Source organism: Manis pentadactyla, chromosome 1 (genome assembly GCF_030020395.1).
Source record: "Manis pentadactyla isolate mManPen7 chromosome 1, mManPen7.hap1, whole genome shotgun sequence".
NCBI classification, from domain to species: Eukaryota; Metazoa; Chordata; class Mammalia; order Pholidota; family Manidae; genus Manis; species Manis pentadactyla.
This window is the reverse complement of record NC_080019.1, coordinates 176,631,742-176,649,235: the sequence shown is the minus strand read 5'-3', so window position 1 is coordinate 176,649,235 and position 17,494 is coordinate 176,631,742. Positions and strand designations below refer to the sequence as shown.

At 38.0% G+C, this 17,494-nt stretch overlaps 1 protein-coding gene across 8 annotated transcripts in view; it reads left to right on the top strand.

Moving 5' to 3' along the window:
• POLQ (DNA polymerase theta) overlaps window positions 1–17,251 on the top strand; it is a 144,942-nt gene extending 127,691 nt beyond the window's left edge. For 6 of the 8 annotated variants that reach the window (XM_057503105.1, XM_057503106.1, XM_036883430.2 and 3 more), the window contains 3 exons: window positions 10,971–11,124; window positions 15,699–15,814; window positions 16,274–17,251. In XM_057503105.1, coding sequence (XP_057359088.1) covers window positions 10,971–11,124; window positions 15,699–15,814; window positions 16,274–16,387 — 384 coding nt within the window. In that variant the 3' untranslated portion in view covers window positions 16,388–17,251. Of the gene's footprint in view, window positions 1–10,970; window positions 11,125–15,698; window positions 15,815–16,273 lie in introns of those variants that run through there. The other 2 variants (XR_008998041.1, XR_008998040.1) reach the window with 2 other exon arrangements.
• Window positions 17,252–17,494: the final 243 nt, after the last annotated feature.

Genomic DNA, 17,494 nt, shown 5'->3' with positions numbered 1-17,494 from the left:
GAATTTTATTTAAGTGCAATCATACTGTATGTATTCTTAGAGCTGACACTTCTCGTTCAGATATAGATCTGTGAGATTCATCAGTTTCATGTGCAGCCAAAGTTCACATCTGTATTTAGCTGAGTATTCCATTGTAGGAACATACCAACAATTTATTTATCCATTCTAATGTTGGCAGACATTTTGATTATTTCCATATTTTGGCTATCATTAATAAAGTTGCTGTAAACATTCTTATGTATGCCTTTTGATGAATGTATGCACCTAATTCCATTACCTATTGGGATTTATTTTGTTGCTATTGCTTTAAGTTTGTAGATCAAGATGGGATTAATGGACATATTTATAAATTTGAGTTTTCCAATCCAGGAACATGATATATTTGTCCATTATTTAGGTTTTAGGAGACTTCTTAAATTCTCTTAGTAACATTGAATATTTCGGGGGGAGAGAACCCATACCTTTTAAAATTAGATTTATAACTAGGTATTTGAAAAGTTTTGATACTGTTGCACACGGTACCCTTTGTTTTTTTTTCTTTTTCTTCCCTTTTTGTATTTTCTAATCCTTTGCTGCTGGTACATAGAAATAGAATTGTTTTTGTTGTTCTTTTGTTAGAAAGCTTGCAAATATTACTAATTCCAATAATTTATCTGTAGATACTATTAGATATTCTACATAGTTATCATCTGCAAAAAAACTAGTTTTATAACTGCCTTTCCAAACCTTATTATTTGTGTTACTTTTGCTTGACTTACTAGCTAGGAAAGTGTTGAATAGAAGTAGTGATAGTGAGCCTCCTTATCTCTTTTCAGATCTCAAGACAGAAATTCTAAACATTTTACCAATAAGTGGAACTTTCCTTTAGTTTTTTATTAAAAACCTTTAGGTTTTTAATAGTGTTGTATCAGATAAAGTAAGCTCACTTTTATATTTGCTTGTAGGCCAGAGAGTCTCTGTCACAGCCAGTCAGCTCTGCTGTTATAGTGCAAACAGTCATAGACAATACATAAACAAGTGAGTATAGTTGTGTTCCAATAAAACTTTATTTGCAGAAAGAGGAGATGGGCCAGAGTTGGTTTGCAGGATGTAATGTGCCACCTCTAGTCTTAACTATTCATTCTTTGAATGTAACCTGCCTTTTTTCTCAAGGTTGTTTCCATACAGTATTTTTCTTTCTGTGTGGTTTCTTGCAGATTTTCTGTAACATACCTGTGTGTGTGTGTGAGTTTTTAATTCATGTGCCTCTGTGTGGGTGTATATATTCAATTGATCCTTCTTTAAGGATGTTAGGACTTCTTGAATCTGTACCATGATCTCTTTTGTTGATTTTGAAAAATTCTTAGCCATGTCTTCTTCAGTTATTACTTTACGGCATTCTCTCCTTATTCTGGAACTCTCTTATACATCTTTTTAATCTTTTTAAAAAATTCCTCATGTGTCATATCTTGTTTGTTTTTTCCACATTTATACTTCATCACGCTTAATTCTGGATATTTTCTTCTAACATATCCCTCAGTTTACTGATTTGATCTCAATTTGCTATTCAGATTTTAGGTTCTAAATAGTATTGAATTTTTCCAGCACACCAGAAGGCTTCTTTCTAATCCCTTCAGATCAATACTATTGCACACACACCTTTTGCACACACACACCAAGCCAGAGAGAAAGCAGTTTAAGTGCTTTAAGTTCTGCTATTTTTATTTTTTGGTTCTAGAGTCTCCATTTTGTTCTTATATTATGGGTATTTGGTTCTCTGCTGAGTCAATTTTGTCTTTTATTTTCTTGAGTATATATATATTTTTTCTTGATTTACACTCACCAAGTTTTATCATTATTATTATTATTATTATTATTAAGGTATCCTTGACATATACTCCTATGAAGGTTTCACAAGAAAAACAATGTGGTTACTACATTCACCCTTATTATCAAGTCCCCCCACCAAACCCCTTTGCAGTCACTGTCCATCAGTGTAGTAAGAGGCCACAGAGTCAGTACTTGTCTTCTCTGTGCTACACTGTCATCCCCGTGACCCCACACATACTATGTGCACTAATCATGATACCCCCAATCCCCTACTCCTACTCCCTCCCTCTCCACCTCCCCTCCACCACCACCCCCTTTGGTAACCAGTAGTTCCTTCTTGAAGTCTGTGAATTTGCTGCTATTTTGTTCCTTCAGTTTTGCTTCGTTGTTGTACTCCACAAATGAGGGAAATCATTTGACATTTGTCTTTTTCTGCCTGACTTATTTCAATGAGCATAATACCCTCCCTCTATAGCTCCATCCATGTTGTTGCAAATGGTAGGATTTGTTTTTTTCTTATGGCTGAATAGCATTCTATTGTGGATATGCATCTTCTTTATCCATTCATCTACTGTTGGATACTTAGGTTGCTTCCATTTCTTGGCTATGATAAATAGTACTATGATAAACATAGGGGTGCATATGTCTTTTTGAATCTCAGAAGTTTCTTTCTTTGGGAAATTTCTAAGAGTGGAATTCCTGGGTCATATGATATTTCTATCTTAAGTTTTTTGAGGAATCTCAACATTGTTTTCCACAATGATTGAACTAGTTTACATTCCCACCAGCAGTGTAGGAGGGTTCCCCTTTCTCCACATCTCCACATCCTCACCAGCATTTGTTGTTTCTAGTCTTTTCTATGTTGGCCATCATAACTGATGTAAGGTGATATCTCATTATGCTTTTAATTTGCATTTCCCTGATAATTAGCAATGTGGAGCATCTTTTTATGTGCCTGTTGGTCATCTGCATTTACTTTTTGGAGAAGTGTCTGTTCATATCCTCCACCCATTTTTTAATAGAGTTATTTGCCTTTTGGGTGTTGAGGTGTGTGAGTTCTTAATATATTCTGGATGTTTACCCCTTTTTGATATGTCACTTACAAATATATTCTCCCATACTGCAGGATGCCTTTTTGTTCTGCTGATGGTGTTCTTTGCTGTACAGAGCTTTTTAGCTTGATGTAGTCTCATTTGTTCATATTTGCTTTGGTTTCCCTTGTCCAAAGAGATGCATTCAGGAAAAGTTGCTCATGTTTATATTCAAGAGATTTTGGCCTATGTTATCTTCTAAGAGTATTATGGTTTCATGACTTACATTCAGGTCTTTGATCCATTTTTAGTTTACTTTTGTGCATGGGGTTAGGCAATAATCCAATTTCATTCTCTTGCCTGTAGCTGTCCAGTTTTGCCAACACCAGTTGTTCAAGAGGCTGTCATTTACCCATTGTATGTCCATGGTTCCTTTATCATATATTAATTGACCATATATGCTTGGGTTTATATCTGGACTCTCTAGTCTGTTCCATTAGTCTATGGGTCTGTTCTTTTGCCAGTACCAAATTGTCTTGGTTACTGTGGCTTTATAGTAGAGCTTGAATTCAGGGAGTGTAATTCCCCCCACACACTTTATTCTTCCTTCTCTGGATAGCTTTGGCTATTGGGGGTCTTTTGTGGTTCCATATGAATTTTAGAACTATTTCTCTAGTTTGTTGAAGAATGCTGTTGGTATTTTGATAGGGATTGCATTAAATCTGTAGATTGCTTTAGGCAGGATGGCCATTTTGACAATATTAGTTCTTCCTATCCATGAGCATTGGATGTATTTCCATTAATTGGTATCTTCTTTAATTTCTCTCATGAGTGTCTTATAGTTTTCAGGGTATAGGTCTTTCACTTCCTTGGTTAGGTTTATTCCTAAGTATTTTATTCTTTTTGATGCAATTGTAAATGTAATTGTTTTCCTGATTTCTCTTTCTGCTAGTTCATCATTAGTATATAGGAATGCAACAGATTTCTGTGTATTAATTTTGTACCCTGCAACTTTGCTGAATTCAGGTATTAGTTCTAGTAGCTTTGGAGTAGATCCTTCAGGGTTTTTTATGTACAATATCATGGTTTCTGCAAATAGTGACAGTTTGACTTCTTCCTTACCAATCTGGATTGCGTTTATTTCTTTGTTTTGTCTGATTGCTGTGGCTAGGACCTCCAGTACTATGTTCAATAAACGTGGGGAGAGTGGGCATGCTTGTCTTGTTCCTGATCTTAGGTAAAAAGCTTTCAGCTTCTGCTAAGTGTGATATTGGCTGTGGGTTTGTCATATATGGTCTTTATTATGTTGAAGTACTTGCCCTCTATACCCATTTTGTTGAGAATTTTTATCATGAATGGATGTTGAATTTTGTTGAATGCTTTTTCAGCATTTATGGAGATGATAATGTGGTTTTTGTCCTTCTTTTTGTTGATGTGGTGGATGATGTTGATGGATTTTCAAATGTACCATCCTTGCATCCCTGGAATAAATCCTACTTGATCATGATGGATGATGTTTTTGATGTATTTTCGAATTCGGTTTGCTAATATTTTGTTGAGTTTGCTTGCATCTACATTCATCAAGGATATTGGTCTGTAATTTTCTTTTCTGTGGTGTCTTTGCCTGGTTTTGTATTAGAATGATGTTGGCCTCATAGAACGAGTTTGGGAGTATTCCCTCCTCTTTCTGGAGAATTTTAAGGAGGATGGGTATTAGGTTTTTACCAAATGTTTGATGAAACTCAGCAGTGAAACCATCTGGTCAAGGGTTTTGTTCTTAGGTAGTTTTTTGATTACCAAGTCAATTTCGTTTCTGGGTAATTGGTCTCTTCAGATTTTCTATTTCTTTCTGTATCAGCCTTGGAAGGTTGTATTTTTCTAGAAAGTTGTCTGTTTCTTCTAGGTTATCCAGTGTGTTAGCATATAATTTTTCATCATATTCTCTCATAATTCTTTGTATTTCTGTGGTGCCTGTAGCGATTTTTCCTTTCTCATTTCTGATCCTGTTTATATGTGTAGACTTTCTTTTTTTCTTGATAAGTCTGGCTAGGGGTTTATCTATTTTGTTTATTTTCTCGAAGAACCAGCTCCTGCTTCCATTGATTTTTTTTCTATTGTTTTATCCTTCTTGATTTTATTTATTTCTCCTTTTATCTTTATTATGTCCCTCTTTCTACTGACTTTGGGCCTCATTTGTTCTTCCTTTTCTAGTTTCAGTAATTGTGAGTTTAGGCTGTTCATTTGGGATTGTTCTTCTTTCCTGAGGTAGACCTGTGTTGCAATATACTTCCCTCTTAGCATGGCCTTCACTGCATCCCACAGATTTTGCAGTGTTGAATTATTGTTGTCATTTGTCTCCGTATGTTGCTTGATCTCTGTTTTTATTCAGTCATTGGCCCATGGATTATTTAGGAGCATGTTGTTAAGCCCCCTTGTGTTAGTGGGCATAATTTATTTATAGTTTCATACCTTTGTGGTCTCAGAAGCTGGTTGGTAGAATTTTAATCTTTTTGAATTTACTGAAGCTCTTTTTGTGTCCTAGTATATGATCTAATCTTGAAAATGTTCCATGTGCACTTGAGAAGAATGTGTATCCATTGCTTTTGAATGGAGTGTTCTGTAGATGTCCATTAGGTCCATCTCTTCTAATGTGTTGTTCAGTGCCTCTATCTCCTTACTTATTTTCTGTCTGGTCTGTCCTTTGGAGTGCGTGGTGTGTTGATTTCTCCTAAAATGAATGCATTGCATTCTATTACCCCCTTTAATTCTGTTAGTATTTGTTTCACATATGTAGGGGATCCTGTATGGGGTGCATAGATATTTATAATGGTTATATCCTCTTGTTGGATTGACCCCTTTATCATTATGTAATGTCCTTCTTTGTCTCTTGTTTTTTTCTTTGATTTGAAGTCTATTTTGTCTGATGCAAGTACTTCAACTCCTGCTTTTTTCTCTCTATTAGTTGCATGAAATATCTTTTTCCATCCCTTCACTTTTAGTCTGTGTATGTCTTTGGATTTGAAGTGAGTCTCTTGTAGGCAGCATATAGATGGGTCTTGTTTTTTGTCCATTCAGTCACTCTATGTCTATTGATTGGTACATTCAGACCATTTACATTTAGGGTGATTATAAATAGGTATGTACTTATTGCTATTGCAGGCTTTAGATTCGTGGTTACCAAAGGTTCAAGGTTAATTCCCTTACTATCTAACAGTCTAAGTTAACTCACTTAGTATGTTATTACAAACACAACTTAAACGTTCTTTTTTTTCCCCCCTCCTTTTTCTTCCTTGTCCATTCTTTATATATTAGGTGTCATATTCTGTACTCTTTGTCTATCCCTTGACTGACTTTGGGGATAGTTGATTTGATTTTGTGTCTGCTTAATAATTAATTGTTCTACTTTCTTTACTATGGTTTTATTTCCTCTGGTGACAGCTCTTTAGCCTTAGGAACACTTACATCTATAGCAGTCCCTCCAAAATAGACTATAGAGGTCTGTTTTGGGAGGTAAATTCTCTCAGCTTTTGCTTATCAGGAAATTGTTTAATCCCTCCTTCAAATTTAAAGGATAATCTTGCCAGGTAGTGTATTCTTGGTTCGAGGCCCTTCTGTTTCATTACATTAAATATATCATGACACTCCCTTCTGGCCTGTAACTTTTCTGTTGAGAAGTCTGATCATAGCCTGATGGGTTTTCCTTTGTATGTGATCTTTTTTATCTCTCTAGCTGCTTTTAAAAGCCTGTCCTTATCCTTGATCTTTGCTATTTTAATTATTATATGTCTTGGTGTTGTCTTCCTTGGGTCCCTTGTGTTGGGAGATTTGTGCACCTCCATGACCTGACAGACTATCTCCTTCCCCAGATTGGGGAAGTTTTCAGCAATTACCTCCTCAAAGACACTTCCTATCCCTTTTTCTCTCTCTTCTTCTTCTTGTACCCCTATAATGCAAATATTTTTCTGTTTGGATTGGTCACACAGTTCTCTCAATATTCTTTCATTACTAGAGATCCTTTTTACTCTCTGTGCCTCAGGTTCTTTGTATTCCTCTTCTCTAACTTCTATTCCATTTACCATCTCTTCTACTACATAGAATCTGCTTTTAAATCCCTCCATTTTATGTTTCATTTCTGATATGGAATTTCTTAATGATTGACTCTCCATCCTAAATTCATCCCTGAATTCATGAGTATTTTTCTATACCTCCATGATCATGTTTATAATTTTTATTTTCAACTCTCTTTCAAGAAGATTGATGAGTTCAGTTTCACTTGGCCCTTTTTCTGGAGTTTGTGGGATTTTTGTTTGAATCAGGTTCCTTTGAGGTTTCATATTTGTATGTGGAGCCCTCTAGTGCCCAGAAGCTTTGCTCTCTGGAGCTGCTCAGCCCTTGGAGTGATATCAGGGATCTTAGGGGAGTGATGCTGGTGCCTGGGGGGAGGAAAGATCTGTTTCCTGTTTCCCAGATGCTGTGCCTATCTCCACTGTCAGAACCAGTGGGCCGAGCACACAGATGTATGCCTCTGTGCTTTGTGTTTGTTGCTGCTGTAGTTGGGGCCTTCCTCTCGCTGTTCTGATGCCAGGACAGGGACTGCCAGGTTGTGAGCTGGTGCTGGCTGGCCATGTGGAAGGTGCAGCAGCAGGCTGTGTGTCACAGTGGGGGGCCTCGTAGTTGCTTAGCCAGCCAGGGGAATGGAGCACCTGAAGCTCCTGAAAGTTTCCAGTCTGCTGGGCAGAGTGTGCCCAGACAGTTTTGTTCACCTATCCTTTCTCCTGAACAGCAAGCTCTGTGCTGTCCTTGCCCCTTTAGCAGCCCTCTCGCTGTTAGGAAGTCTCTGAGACTGCCCACCTTTCTTTTGTCCCAGAGCAGCCAGATGTGGATCCCTATTTTCCACAAATGGCAGGAATCTCAGTCTCTTGAAGTATTCTGCCTGTCTTAGCTTTCCAACCCCACTAATCTCCAGAGTACCATGCAATGTGGTTTTGTGCTCCCAAAGCAGATCTCCAGGGCTGAGTATTCAGCAGTCCTAGGGCTTCCACCTCCTCCCCTCTCCGTTTCTCTTCCTCCTGCCAGTGAGCTGGGGTGGGGGAAGGGCTTGGGTCCTGCTGGATCAGGGTTTCGGTACATTACCCTGTTTTGTGAGGTCTGTTCTTTTCTCTAGGTGTATGCAGTCTGGCGCAATCTTCTTTCCTGTTGCTCTTTTAGAATTAGTTGTTTGGGTAGGACTTCCCAGTCTCACCTTTCATGCCACCATCTTTAGTCTGCACTCCTTTTCTTGAGTATATTAAACATTATTTTCTAGAGTTATAAATTTGATAATAGTCTACAGTCTAGTAAGTCTCATACTTGTATTCCTATAGTCTGTGCCTACTGAATTTTGTTTTTCTTAGTTTTCTACAAAAGCAGTTATATTGTCTCAATTCTTTCTTGTCTTGGTGATTTTTTTAATTAGTAAAACATTATATGTGAAATATTACATTTGAGGCATGTATGGTTATGTTACTTTTATTCAGTGGATTTACATTTGTTTCTGGCAGGAGACTAGAATAACCAACAATATAGGTTACTTTGTCCCAATTTCAGGGGTAGAGGTGATTTGCAGCAAATGTTGGGGAAGAAAAAAAATTTCCTCTTCTATTCAAGGTTCTTTTAGCTGGTCTTAGAATTAAATTGACATGAGACAGGTTATTAACAGGAGAAAATTAAATTAAATTATTTGTGTCCTAGGAATCCACACAGAGATGAGATTCCAAAGTCAGTCAGGCAAAATGAGGTATATATGTCATCCCAAACTAAGGACAGGGGGACAGAGGTGTAGGACTTCAAAGGGAAGGAAATCAGTTACGGGAAGATGAAAGAAAGTAAATGTTTAGTAAACAAATGTTTGTTGGGCCATCCAGAAGCAGTGGGACATAGAAATTTTAAACGGCCTTCCCTCCCTGCCTGCCATCCCTCACTTGTGTATGTGTAGTTACCTATGGTGATAGCTTTCTTCCTGGAGCAGGTACTTAATCTACATTCTTTTTAAGCAGAGAGTGGGAAGGTCAGAGTTTCTTCCCAAGTCTTTTGGGTCTTTGGGCCTTGATTGTTTTCTGCATGAAATAATCTGCATGCCAAAGTGGCACATTTTGGGGTGGCCTCCCCTTGGTCCCTCCTTAGGGGTGTTAGGACCAGACCATTTCTAGTTTATCTTTTTTCCTTGGGTGTTAGTTTTGGGGGTGCAACTTGATGACTCACCAGGTGCTCTTCTACTTGTTGGGCCTTGAACCCAAATATTTGTTCCCCAAGCCCTCAAGACCATTAAGCTCTGCTCAGCTTCTTAGTCTCTCATCTGCCTCTTCTGGGGTCTGTTGATGTCCCTGGAAGAAATGACAGCCTCCAGTGCCAGGACCACCTCCTTGGTTTCCTTTCACTTCTAGCCCTCTATGTTCTCAAATTCTTAACTTCGTTTTTAACTGTCTGATTTATTTGGTAAGTCATTTTCTGTCCAGCTTTGTTATCAGTGGGAGGGTTGGTCCTAATCTCCTATTACTTGAAACCTATGTTTGCTTTTGTTTTTATGTACATAAAAAAGCCCTGGTGATGAAGGGATGGAGATTGTGAGGCAGAAAGCCAAGACCACCAAGCTTTCTTATTTTGGAAGAGAATCAGAGAAGTACAAAATCATGAGAGTGAAGTATATATCTTAGTTATGCATGTCACAATAATAACAACTCCACAAACTTTCAGTGAGTGGCTTACAGTAGGAAACTTTATTTTTAATTCATGTTACAATTTGGTTCTGGGTTGACTGTGGCTCTCCTTCATATTTTCTTCATTCTGGAATTCTGGAATGAAGGAAAAGCCCCCATTTGGGAAATGCTTTTTTTTGTGTGACAATGTTAGATAGGTTTTAAAATTTTTTAGATGTGCTGCATGTCAGTTTTATTCAAATTTCATTGGCCAAACAAGTCAAGGTCATTATCCTTTTAGGTCACATGGCAATGGGTGGGGCTGTGTAACCTCATGGAGAATGGGAGCAAGTAAGAGCAACAAATAGTACAGTTCACTGAACAAAGGCATACAGTTTCAAGAAAGAGAAGTCCATAGAATTCTGAAATGCAGTCACTCTATAGGCAGTGACAACAGAGTTTAGAATGTATTCATCAGCACTTGACAAAATAACAGTTTATTTTTTAAAAGTCTGTCTCTTTAGCAGGTGTTTAATATACTAGGAGTTGGTTGTAGTCTAAGTGACAAGGAACTAGAGAACACCTCTCAAGTTACATAGACCCCTCCAGCGAGTAGACCCTTCCTATTTTCTGAGACTGGAACTGAAAAAGTTCCTGTTATTTGAGAACTGAAAAAGTTCTCAAATGTTTTGGTCTCATGAGTCTTTATACTCTTAGAATTATTAACAGCAGGAGCAATACATCATGGATATGTTACAACTTGGATATCGGACCCCCGTCCCTACTACCTTATGATGGCCGCTCTTAGCAGCTATGGTTGCCAGCCAAGAAGCTCATGGCAGCAGTAGTTTCAGGGAAGTTCTAACTTCATACCTAGGGATCTAGTGTCTGCATTTTCACTAGCAGCTAATGATTAGCCCAAGTAGTCCATAAAAAGCTCTGATTGATACCATAAAGCTCCAGACCTGCTGGGGCCAAACAATAGATAGGACCAAGGGGCCACTGATAGAGCAGAAGCACTTGGCACATTCTGCCCCACATCACAAAGAATGATATTCTGCTTTTATCTATTTAGAATTAAGAGGAGTTGTATTTTGAGGAATAGATCATTTAGAGTAAAGTTTAGAACATTGATGAAACATGTTTATAAAATTAAATAAATTTGAACATCTAAATATACTTTAAGTGTATTGTGGTTTTTGGTTCCTGAGTGTTGAAGATATCTAAACTGATGCAGTCTGACCTTTTTCTATTTAGTTTATCCTCATGTTCGACATAGCCCAGAATCTAGAGCCCTGGTTGTTCTTAGGATGCAGCTTTATAGTTGATGTCCTGGCTCAATCTTAGTTCCAATTTCCAGTCTGGTTGCAGATGTGAGCACTGATCTATGGACACTAAAAGCAGGTATGAAATCATGTTGATTTATGGGAGCACCTGTTATTGTTGTTTTTCATAGGCTGAGCGTCAAGCTATCAACACGACAGTCCAAGGTTCGGCAGCTGATATCGTCAAAATAGCTACAATTAACATTCAGAAGCAATTAGAGACCTTCCATTCGACCTTCAAATCCCATGGACATCGGGAGGGTGTGGTCCAACATGATAGAACAGGTTTGTTCATAAATGAGACCCCTGCTATAGTATGGTGAGATTGCATATCAGAGAAGAAAATGGGAAGTATATTATATATTATTTCTCAAAAGTTCTCAAATGTTTTGGTCTCATGAGTCTTTATACTCTTAGAATTATTAAGAATCCCAAAAAGCTTTTATTTATGTGGGTTGTATCTCTTAGTATTTACCATATCAGAAATTAAAACAATTTAAAAACATCTATTAACATTTAAAATTAACAATAAATTCACCATATGTTAAGTAACATTTTTATAAAAAGAACTACATTTTTCAAAACTGAACAAATTTAGTGATGAATGGCTTTATTTTACATTTCTGGAAATCTCTAATTCTAGCTTAAGAGAAAACAGCTGGATTCTTTTATTTATTTCTGATTCATTTTGTGGCATTGTCACCTGTCCTATAACCTCTGGAAAGCCTTCTGTACAGCCTTGGGTGATAAATGTCTCAGTTTGTGGGAGATTGATGGGTTTCCCTGGTTGTGGGAATTTCAGTGCTAAAAGCAGGATAGTTGGTCACCCTCCTGTACAATTATTAGAAAATAAAACTGAAGCAGGAAAATCACCTGTGAATGTTATTATGAAAATAATTTTTCAGAAACTTTGAAAAGGTTTCTGAAATCCTTTGTGATCCTCAGATGCGGGAGTCCAGCTCCAGCCTAGGGGTGGGATGCCCGAAGGTGCAGGATGGAGTCGGCGTATGGAGAGACAGGACACGGAGTCAGTTGTAGGAGGTCTCTCAACAAAGTGCCAATGACAACTTTATTTATACCATTTTGCACAAGGATATGATTATTTTTTATTATTCTGTTGATTAATTAGTATAGGCAGTTGATTAATAAGTATAGCATTTTCCTTTCTTTTTCTTTCTAATCTATTCATGTTGGTCAAGTGTTAGACAGGTGATTGTTTTTCTGTTCCTTGACCGAAACTTTTCCTATCAACATGGACTCTATTGTGTTTTACGTTTTTAAGTAGTGCATGTGACCGTAGGAGCGTGCAGTATGTAGCTCAGGGTGAAATACAGGTTACCTAGTGTCACAGTTAGCTAGGATTCTTTCCCACAAAAATATTCTTAGAAACTTTAATAAATTTATAAGCAGTCTAAAATCATAAACTCATATTTTTACCATATGCCCCTTTACAGGGCACAGTAGGCAGCAAACTAAATTTCTCCTTCTTATCTACATTTCTCTTTCTTCTGTGTGGATACCAAAATCTCCCTGACATATGCTACACAGGTCTCCATGACTCCACTACTGCAGGGACTAAACAAGTTCTTACATGGTGAACAATGCAAGGGCATTCATATCATAGAAACTGTTTCTGTTTTAACTACAAACTTTAAACTATAAACAATCAAGTCAAATATGATGTATGATTAGTCATTTGATTTTTATACTTTATATATGAATCTCACATTTTCTCCTTTACGTTTCTAATAAAATGTTGATGTAGTAGGTCGATGCAAGATAGAAAGCATGATTTAGAACTGTAAGAAGGCAGGTGTAGATGATCAGGTTTGTGCCTACAGACCAGGTATTAATCCAAGCTGAACAAGAGCAACAAGACATCCACAGGTGTAGACAATTTCTCTCAAAACTGGGGGGTGAGGTTCTAAGCCTCCCCTCTGTTGATCCCCAATTTCTCACCTGATGGCCCCCCTGCGACTGTGCCTGTCTTAGGTTGTTCCTCCCTTGAGGAATCTTACCCGTCTCTGGCTAACCAGTCATCTTCCGGGGCCATACAGGGAGATGTAAAGCTGGTAAGTGAGAGAGAAGCAATATTCTTTGAAAAGGTTAGTTTTTCACTTCTTTGCAGATTTATGCCCTGTGGCTTCCAGGCCCAGCACTTGTCTTGAGGTATCTTTACTTCTTGGAAAATTATGGTATTTGGTAATTTCACATATAAGGCACGAATTTTAGTAAATGGCTGTAATAAGGAAGGAGGAAGAAAAGTTGTAGAAGTAGCAGAGGGAAGAAAGCATGAGAAGACTGATTGTCAGACAGGGTTATTCTATTCAACATTCTCTCATAACTCTATTTCTAGAAAACTTTCCATCACTAGTTTCACTAGCATTGTAATAATAAAAAAGGGGGGTAATCTCAGTGGAAATGGGGTGGTCAATGTTTGACTAACTAACAGTAGGTTTCGGTACTTCATGCCAAGATCGCCATTTGGCCCCTGCGTGTTCCATTCTTCAGGAGCACTGTCCTGAAAAGCTCCTGGGAAACTTATGTTCTCATCCTTTCCACACTGCTCAGTAAAGGTTAGTTAACCCTTGGCAACAATGCAAGCAAAAAACAAAACCAATAGTATAATGGAGAAAAACAAAATCAAGGTGGGTAATAGGGAGAGTCGGCTGCGAAGGCCCCTGCTTTGCGGGGGGTCTTCCTCCAGCCTGAGCTTCGCTATACAGCTTGAGTAGCATGGCTCCCGGCACTCAGACCACACTTTAAGAACATGTTGACTTTCTTATTCATGACATTCCATGTTCTCTGAAGTTTGGGAATATACAATCTTGTCACATACATTTCTTTGCCAATATTGCCATCTTGTTCTTATTTTCAAAATATTTTTTCTAAGTTCTATCCTTATTGGGTAGATTATTTTTAGTTTTAACAAGTACAGAGAACTTTCCCTTCTTCCTTTTTGTCTCATGTCCATACTTCTGTTTTCCATTTAATTCTCATTGAGATTGTCAAACCATGACTTCAGCCATGTTTTAAATTTTCTGGAGAAGTTTAGAAGGTTTGGGGCATAGAGGAGAAGAATAAACTGCTAGAGAGCAGAAAAGGTAGAGATGAGCTATTGAGAATGGAATATTTCTAGAAAAGACATATAAGATAATAAGGCCAGTTTACATAGATATAAAGATGTTCACTTATATACAAAAATACATAGATATAAAAATTTACTTGCCTATCATCTGAGGATTGTTAATTTTACTGTCTTCAGTTCCCCCCAAAATATCTAAGGCTGCTCTTTCAACATTGTGTGTGTGAGAGTAAGTGTGTGCACACAGGCACTCATATTTATAAGGAGAGAATGTGTGATTAAACTTACTTGGGGAATAACATGGTACTGTGTGCTTTTGGAGGATTTAGAAGTGAAAGTTATCAGTGTATGTTTAAATTTAGTCTTCTGAGGAAAGGAAGGGAAGATATATTACCTGACTCTGAAATATTTACATAACTCTTCACAGCAGCATGCTAAGTGGCAAAATGAGGATATAGACAATAACAACTTCAGAGTGAGTGGAAGGCAATGTGGGTATGTCACTGAAGATGACTTCATGGTGTCCTGCTGGCTTAGAGGAAGTAGTAGGTCAGTGGGGTCAAAAGGGGCTGAGCCTGAGGAAGCAGACCACACAAGGAACAGGGGAATCGTGGCATTCTGGGTCAGAAGCCAGGTAACCAAGGGCCATCAGGAGGACTAGGTATGGGGATCAAAAAGCAGGAGAGCCAGAGCCTCCTGATCGTCAATGATGTGAGGTAAGTGGGGCCCAGTGGGCAGATCATATTTCAGCCGAACTGACAAATGGATGCACAGCCTTTGCGGTCCTGGTATGGAAGCGGCTTGCCACGGTCTCATCTGCCTTTTTGTTCTTTTCCTCTTTGAGAGCCACCTCTGAGAAAATCTGGGCTGCAAATAGTGACAGATAAAGACCTCTAAGGGAAGCACCAGATATTGAAGGAAGTGGTATTTGTGCTGTCCTGAAGGATAAATAGGAAATTTGATTGGTTTAAAGGAAGGACTGCTGTAAGATACGGCCAAACGTAAAGGCAGTTACTCCAAAGGTAGTGATGTTGAACCTTGTCTTAGTGATCAGAGGAGCATGGTCTGTATCACTAGGCCTAGCTGGTTAGGAAATAGTAACTAAGTTGACCATAGTGGTTTTTAACCATTTTTGGAGGCATAGAAATTTGATTGGCAAATTTTGAGAATCTACTGAAAGATATAGATCATCTCCACAGAGAAATGTACATAGACTCTTACATATAATTTCAAGGGATTCACACACTCTCTGAAGTCTTCATTTGGATCCTGGGGTTCGAACTCCTTATCTAGAGTGTATGGGCCAATAAGGGAAGCACCAGTTCTACAATAGTGACACATTTGGCTTCAGAAAACATCGGGAGTTGTCCCTGTTATAAAGCACTGCCTCATGACAATACCAGTTCATTGTCCTGGAGCAGGAATCAGACCCCACACTTCTCCGGAAATTGGTAGTGGGGACTCAGTGGAAGGAGATGTTGGTTATTTATGAGAGATACCTTAGACTAGAATTTGGAGAAGTGTTCTTCCAACTCCATTTACTGACTTCTTTGTTAGACTCCTTTCTGGGAGGAAGTTGATGGGGATTTAAGTTCACCTAATAAGTGAGCTGGGAAGCAGCCAGCAAACAGTTATTTTCCTGATAGTTCTACATCTTTTGTGTTTTATTCTTAATTGGAAATTTCCAGAGTTTCTCAAAATCTCTAAAAAGAAAAAATTCTCCTGTGGCACAGTGTCATGCTGATCAGTTTTGCTACTTCTTCTCATGGGTTAGGATTGTTACCAAAGAAAAAACTACAAGGGATGTTCTGTCCAATCAGAGGAGGCTTCTTCATCCTTCAACTGCACGATGAACTCTTATATGAAGTGGCAGAAGAGGATGTCGTTCAGGTATATTTATGTCCATTCTGTAGAAAGCTAAGATATTGTAGGTCAGGCTAAGATGCATGGGGTTTCTGGAATCCTCCCTAGCTCCAGGATGGCTATATAAATGTTGAGTCCTTTGGAGTCCTTAGTAGAAAGATGTAAGAGTGCTCAGTTTCATACTCATTTTTAAAGAAATTCCTGATGCAGGGATGTTTCTGTTTGGGAGAAGTTAGGTGAGAATTTGGAGTCTTGCCCTGAGGGTTTCAAAGTTCTGCACATTCTGCTTGAAACTGGCCAAGTTCCTGCACTCATGGGCGCAAACCAGTTTGGGATACCTGGCTCTTTTCGAATTTCAAGTTTTAAGCACCATAAGCACATTTTGAGGTGAAGAGCTCCAGTCCGGCTTAACACCTCAGGGGGTGGTTGCAAAACATTTTATGATTAGGCAGAAAATTTAACTTTTTTTTTTTTTTTTTTTTGTAGGTAGGTCAGATCGTAAAGAATGAAATGGAAAGTGCCATAGAACTGTCTGTGAAACTGAAAGTCAAAGTGAAAATAGGTTCCAGCTGGGGAGAGCTGAAGGACTTTGATGTGTAATTGTACAGGTGATTAATCATGTGGAAAGAACAGAGATTACCCTTTCACCTGCTTCATGAAAACAGAGACCCTCAAATCTTGAAAGACAGCATAGTAATTTTAGTGAAAATTTCAAAATGTGTATCAGTCTTGATTCTCTGTAGTGTAAAAACCTTTTTTGGGGGAAGCAAAATTATTCACTCTCAAGGAGTATCTATGAAATTGCCTTTTCTAGTTTGGTGTGGTCCTAGACAGATTCCACACACATGCTCGAAATATGCACTTAGCACTTGGGGTCCTCGTTCCTCTGGGTCGAGCATAAACAAAGTGGGGCTGCTGCCACAGGGGCATTTTAGCCTTGCCCAGGATGTGGACACTGGCAGTATGGACACCAGCAGGAGCCATAGGAAGGGAAGGGTTTATATTTATACATATCACCAAGGTTAGGCATTGTGTGTGATTTTTCTCCAATGTCAATTTAAGACTACTGAAGTAGTATTTTTAAATAGCATCAGCTAATAAATTATGATTCTATAAAGTGGTAAGAAAGTATGGATGTAATCTAGGAATGGATTTTCATGAAATGCTGTTTCTTTTTCCTGTTTTTCTCTCCAATTCATGCAATGAATGTATTTGCAATACTAAGGTATTATAAAATAAGCTACCTCTTGAAGAGGTGTCCTGTTCTGTAAGATCAGATGTTTATATTGAGTTTAATGTAGTACTGCCAGAGAAGAACAACAGCCCCTTAAAAGTCCCTTAGTGCCTCTTTTCTGTGTTCGTGGCATGGTGAGAATACCCATGCTGAAAAGATTATATTTTATAATTCCAGTCAGAAGTGTGTAACTGGCTTATTTTTGGTTGAAATAAAATGAATTTATGAGACTTTATATTAGCAGTTTAATATTTTGAATTGTGTTTGATCTAAGAGTATCAGAAACCTGTGTTGCCTATATATTTATTCTGTAGTTTGCTCAAGAATGTCTCTGTACATAGGAAGTATTTATTATATTCTTAATCAGTTATCAAAGGATCTCTTTTATGTTTATTAATCAGAATTTTTTAAAAAGATAGTTGCTTTATAAAAAAATGTGCAATCCACTATTAGTAACTGGATATTAGTGCTCA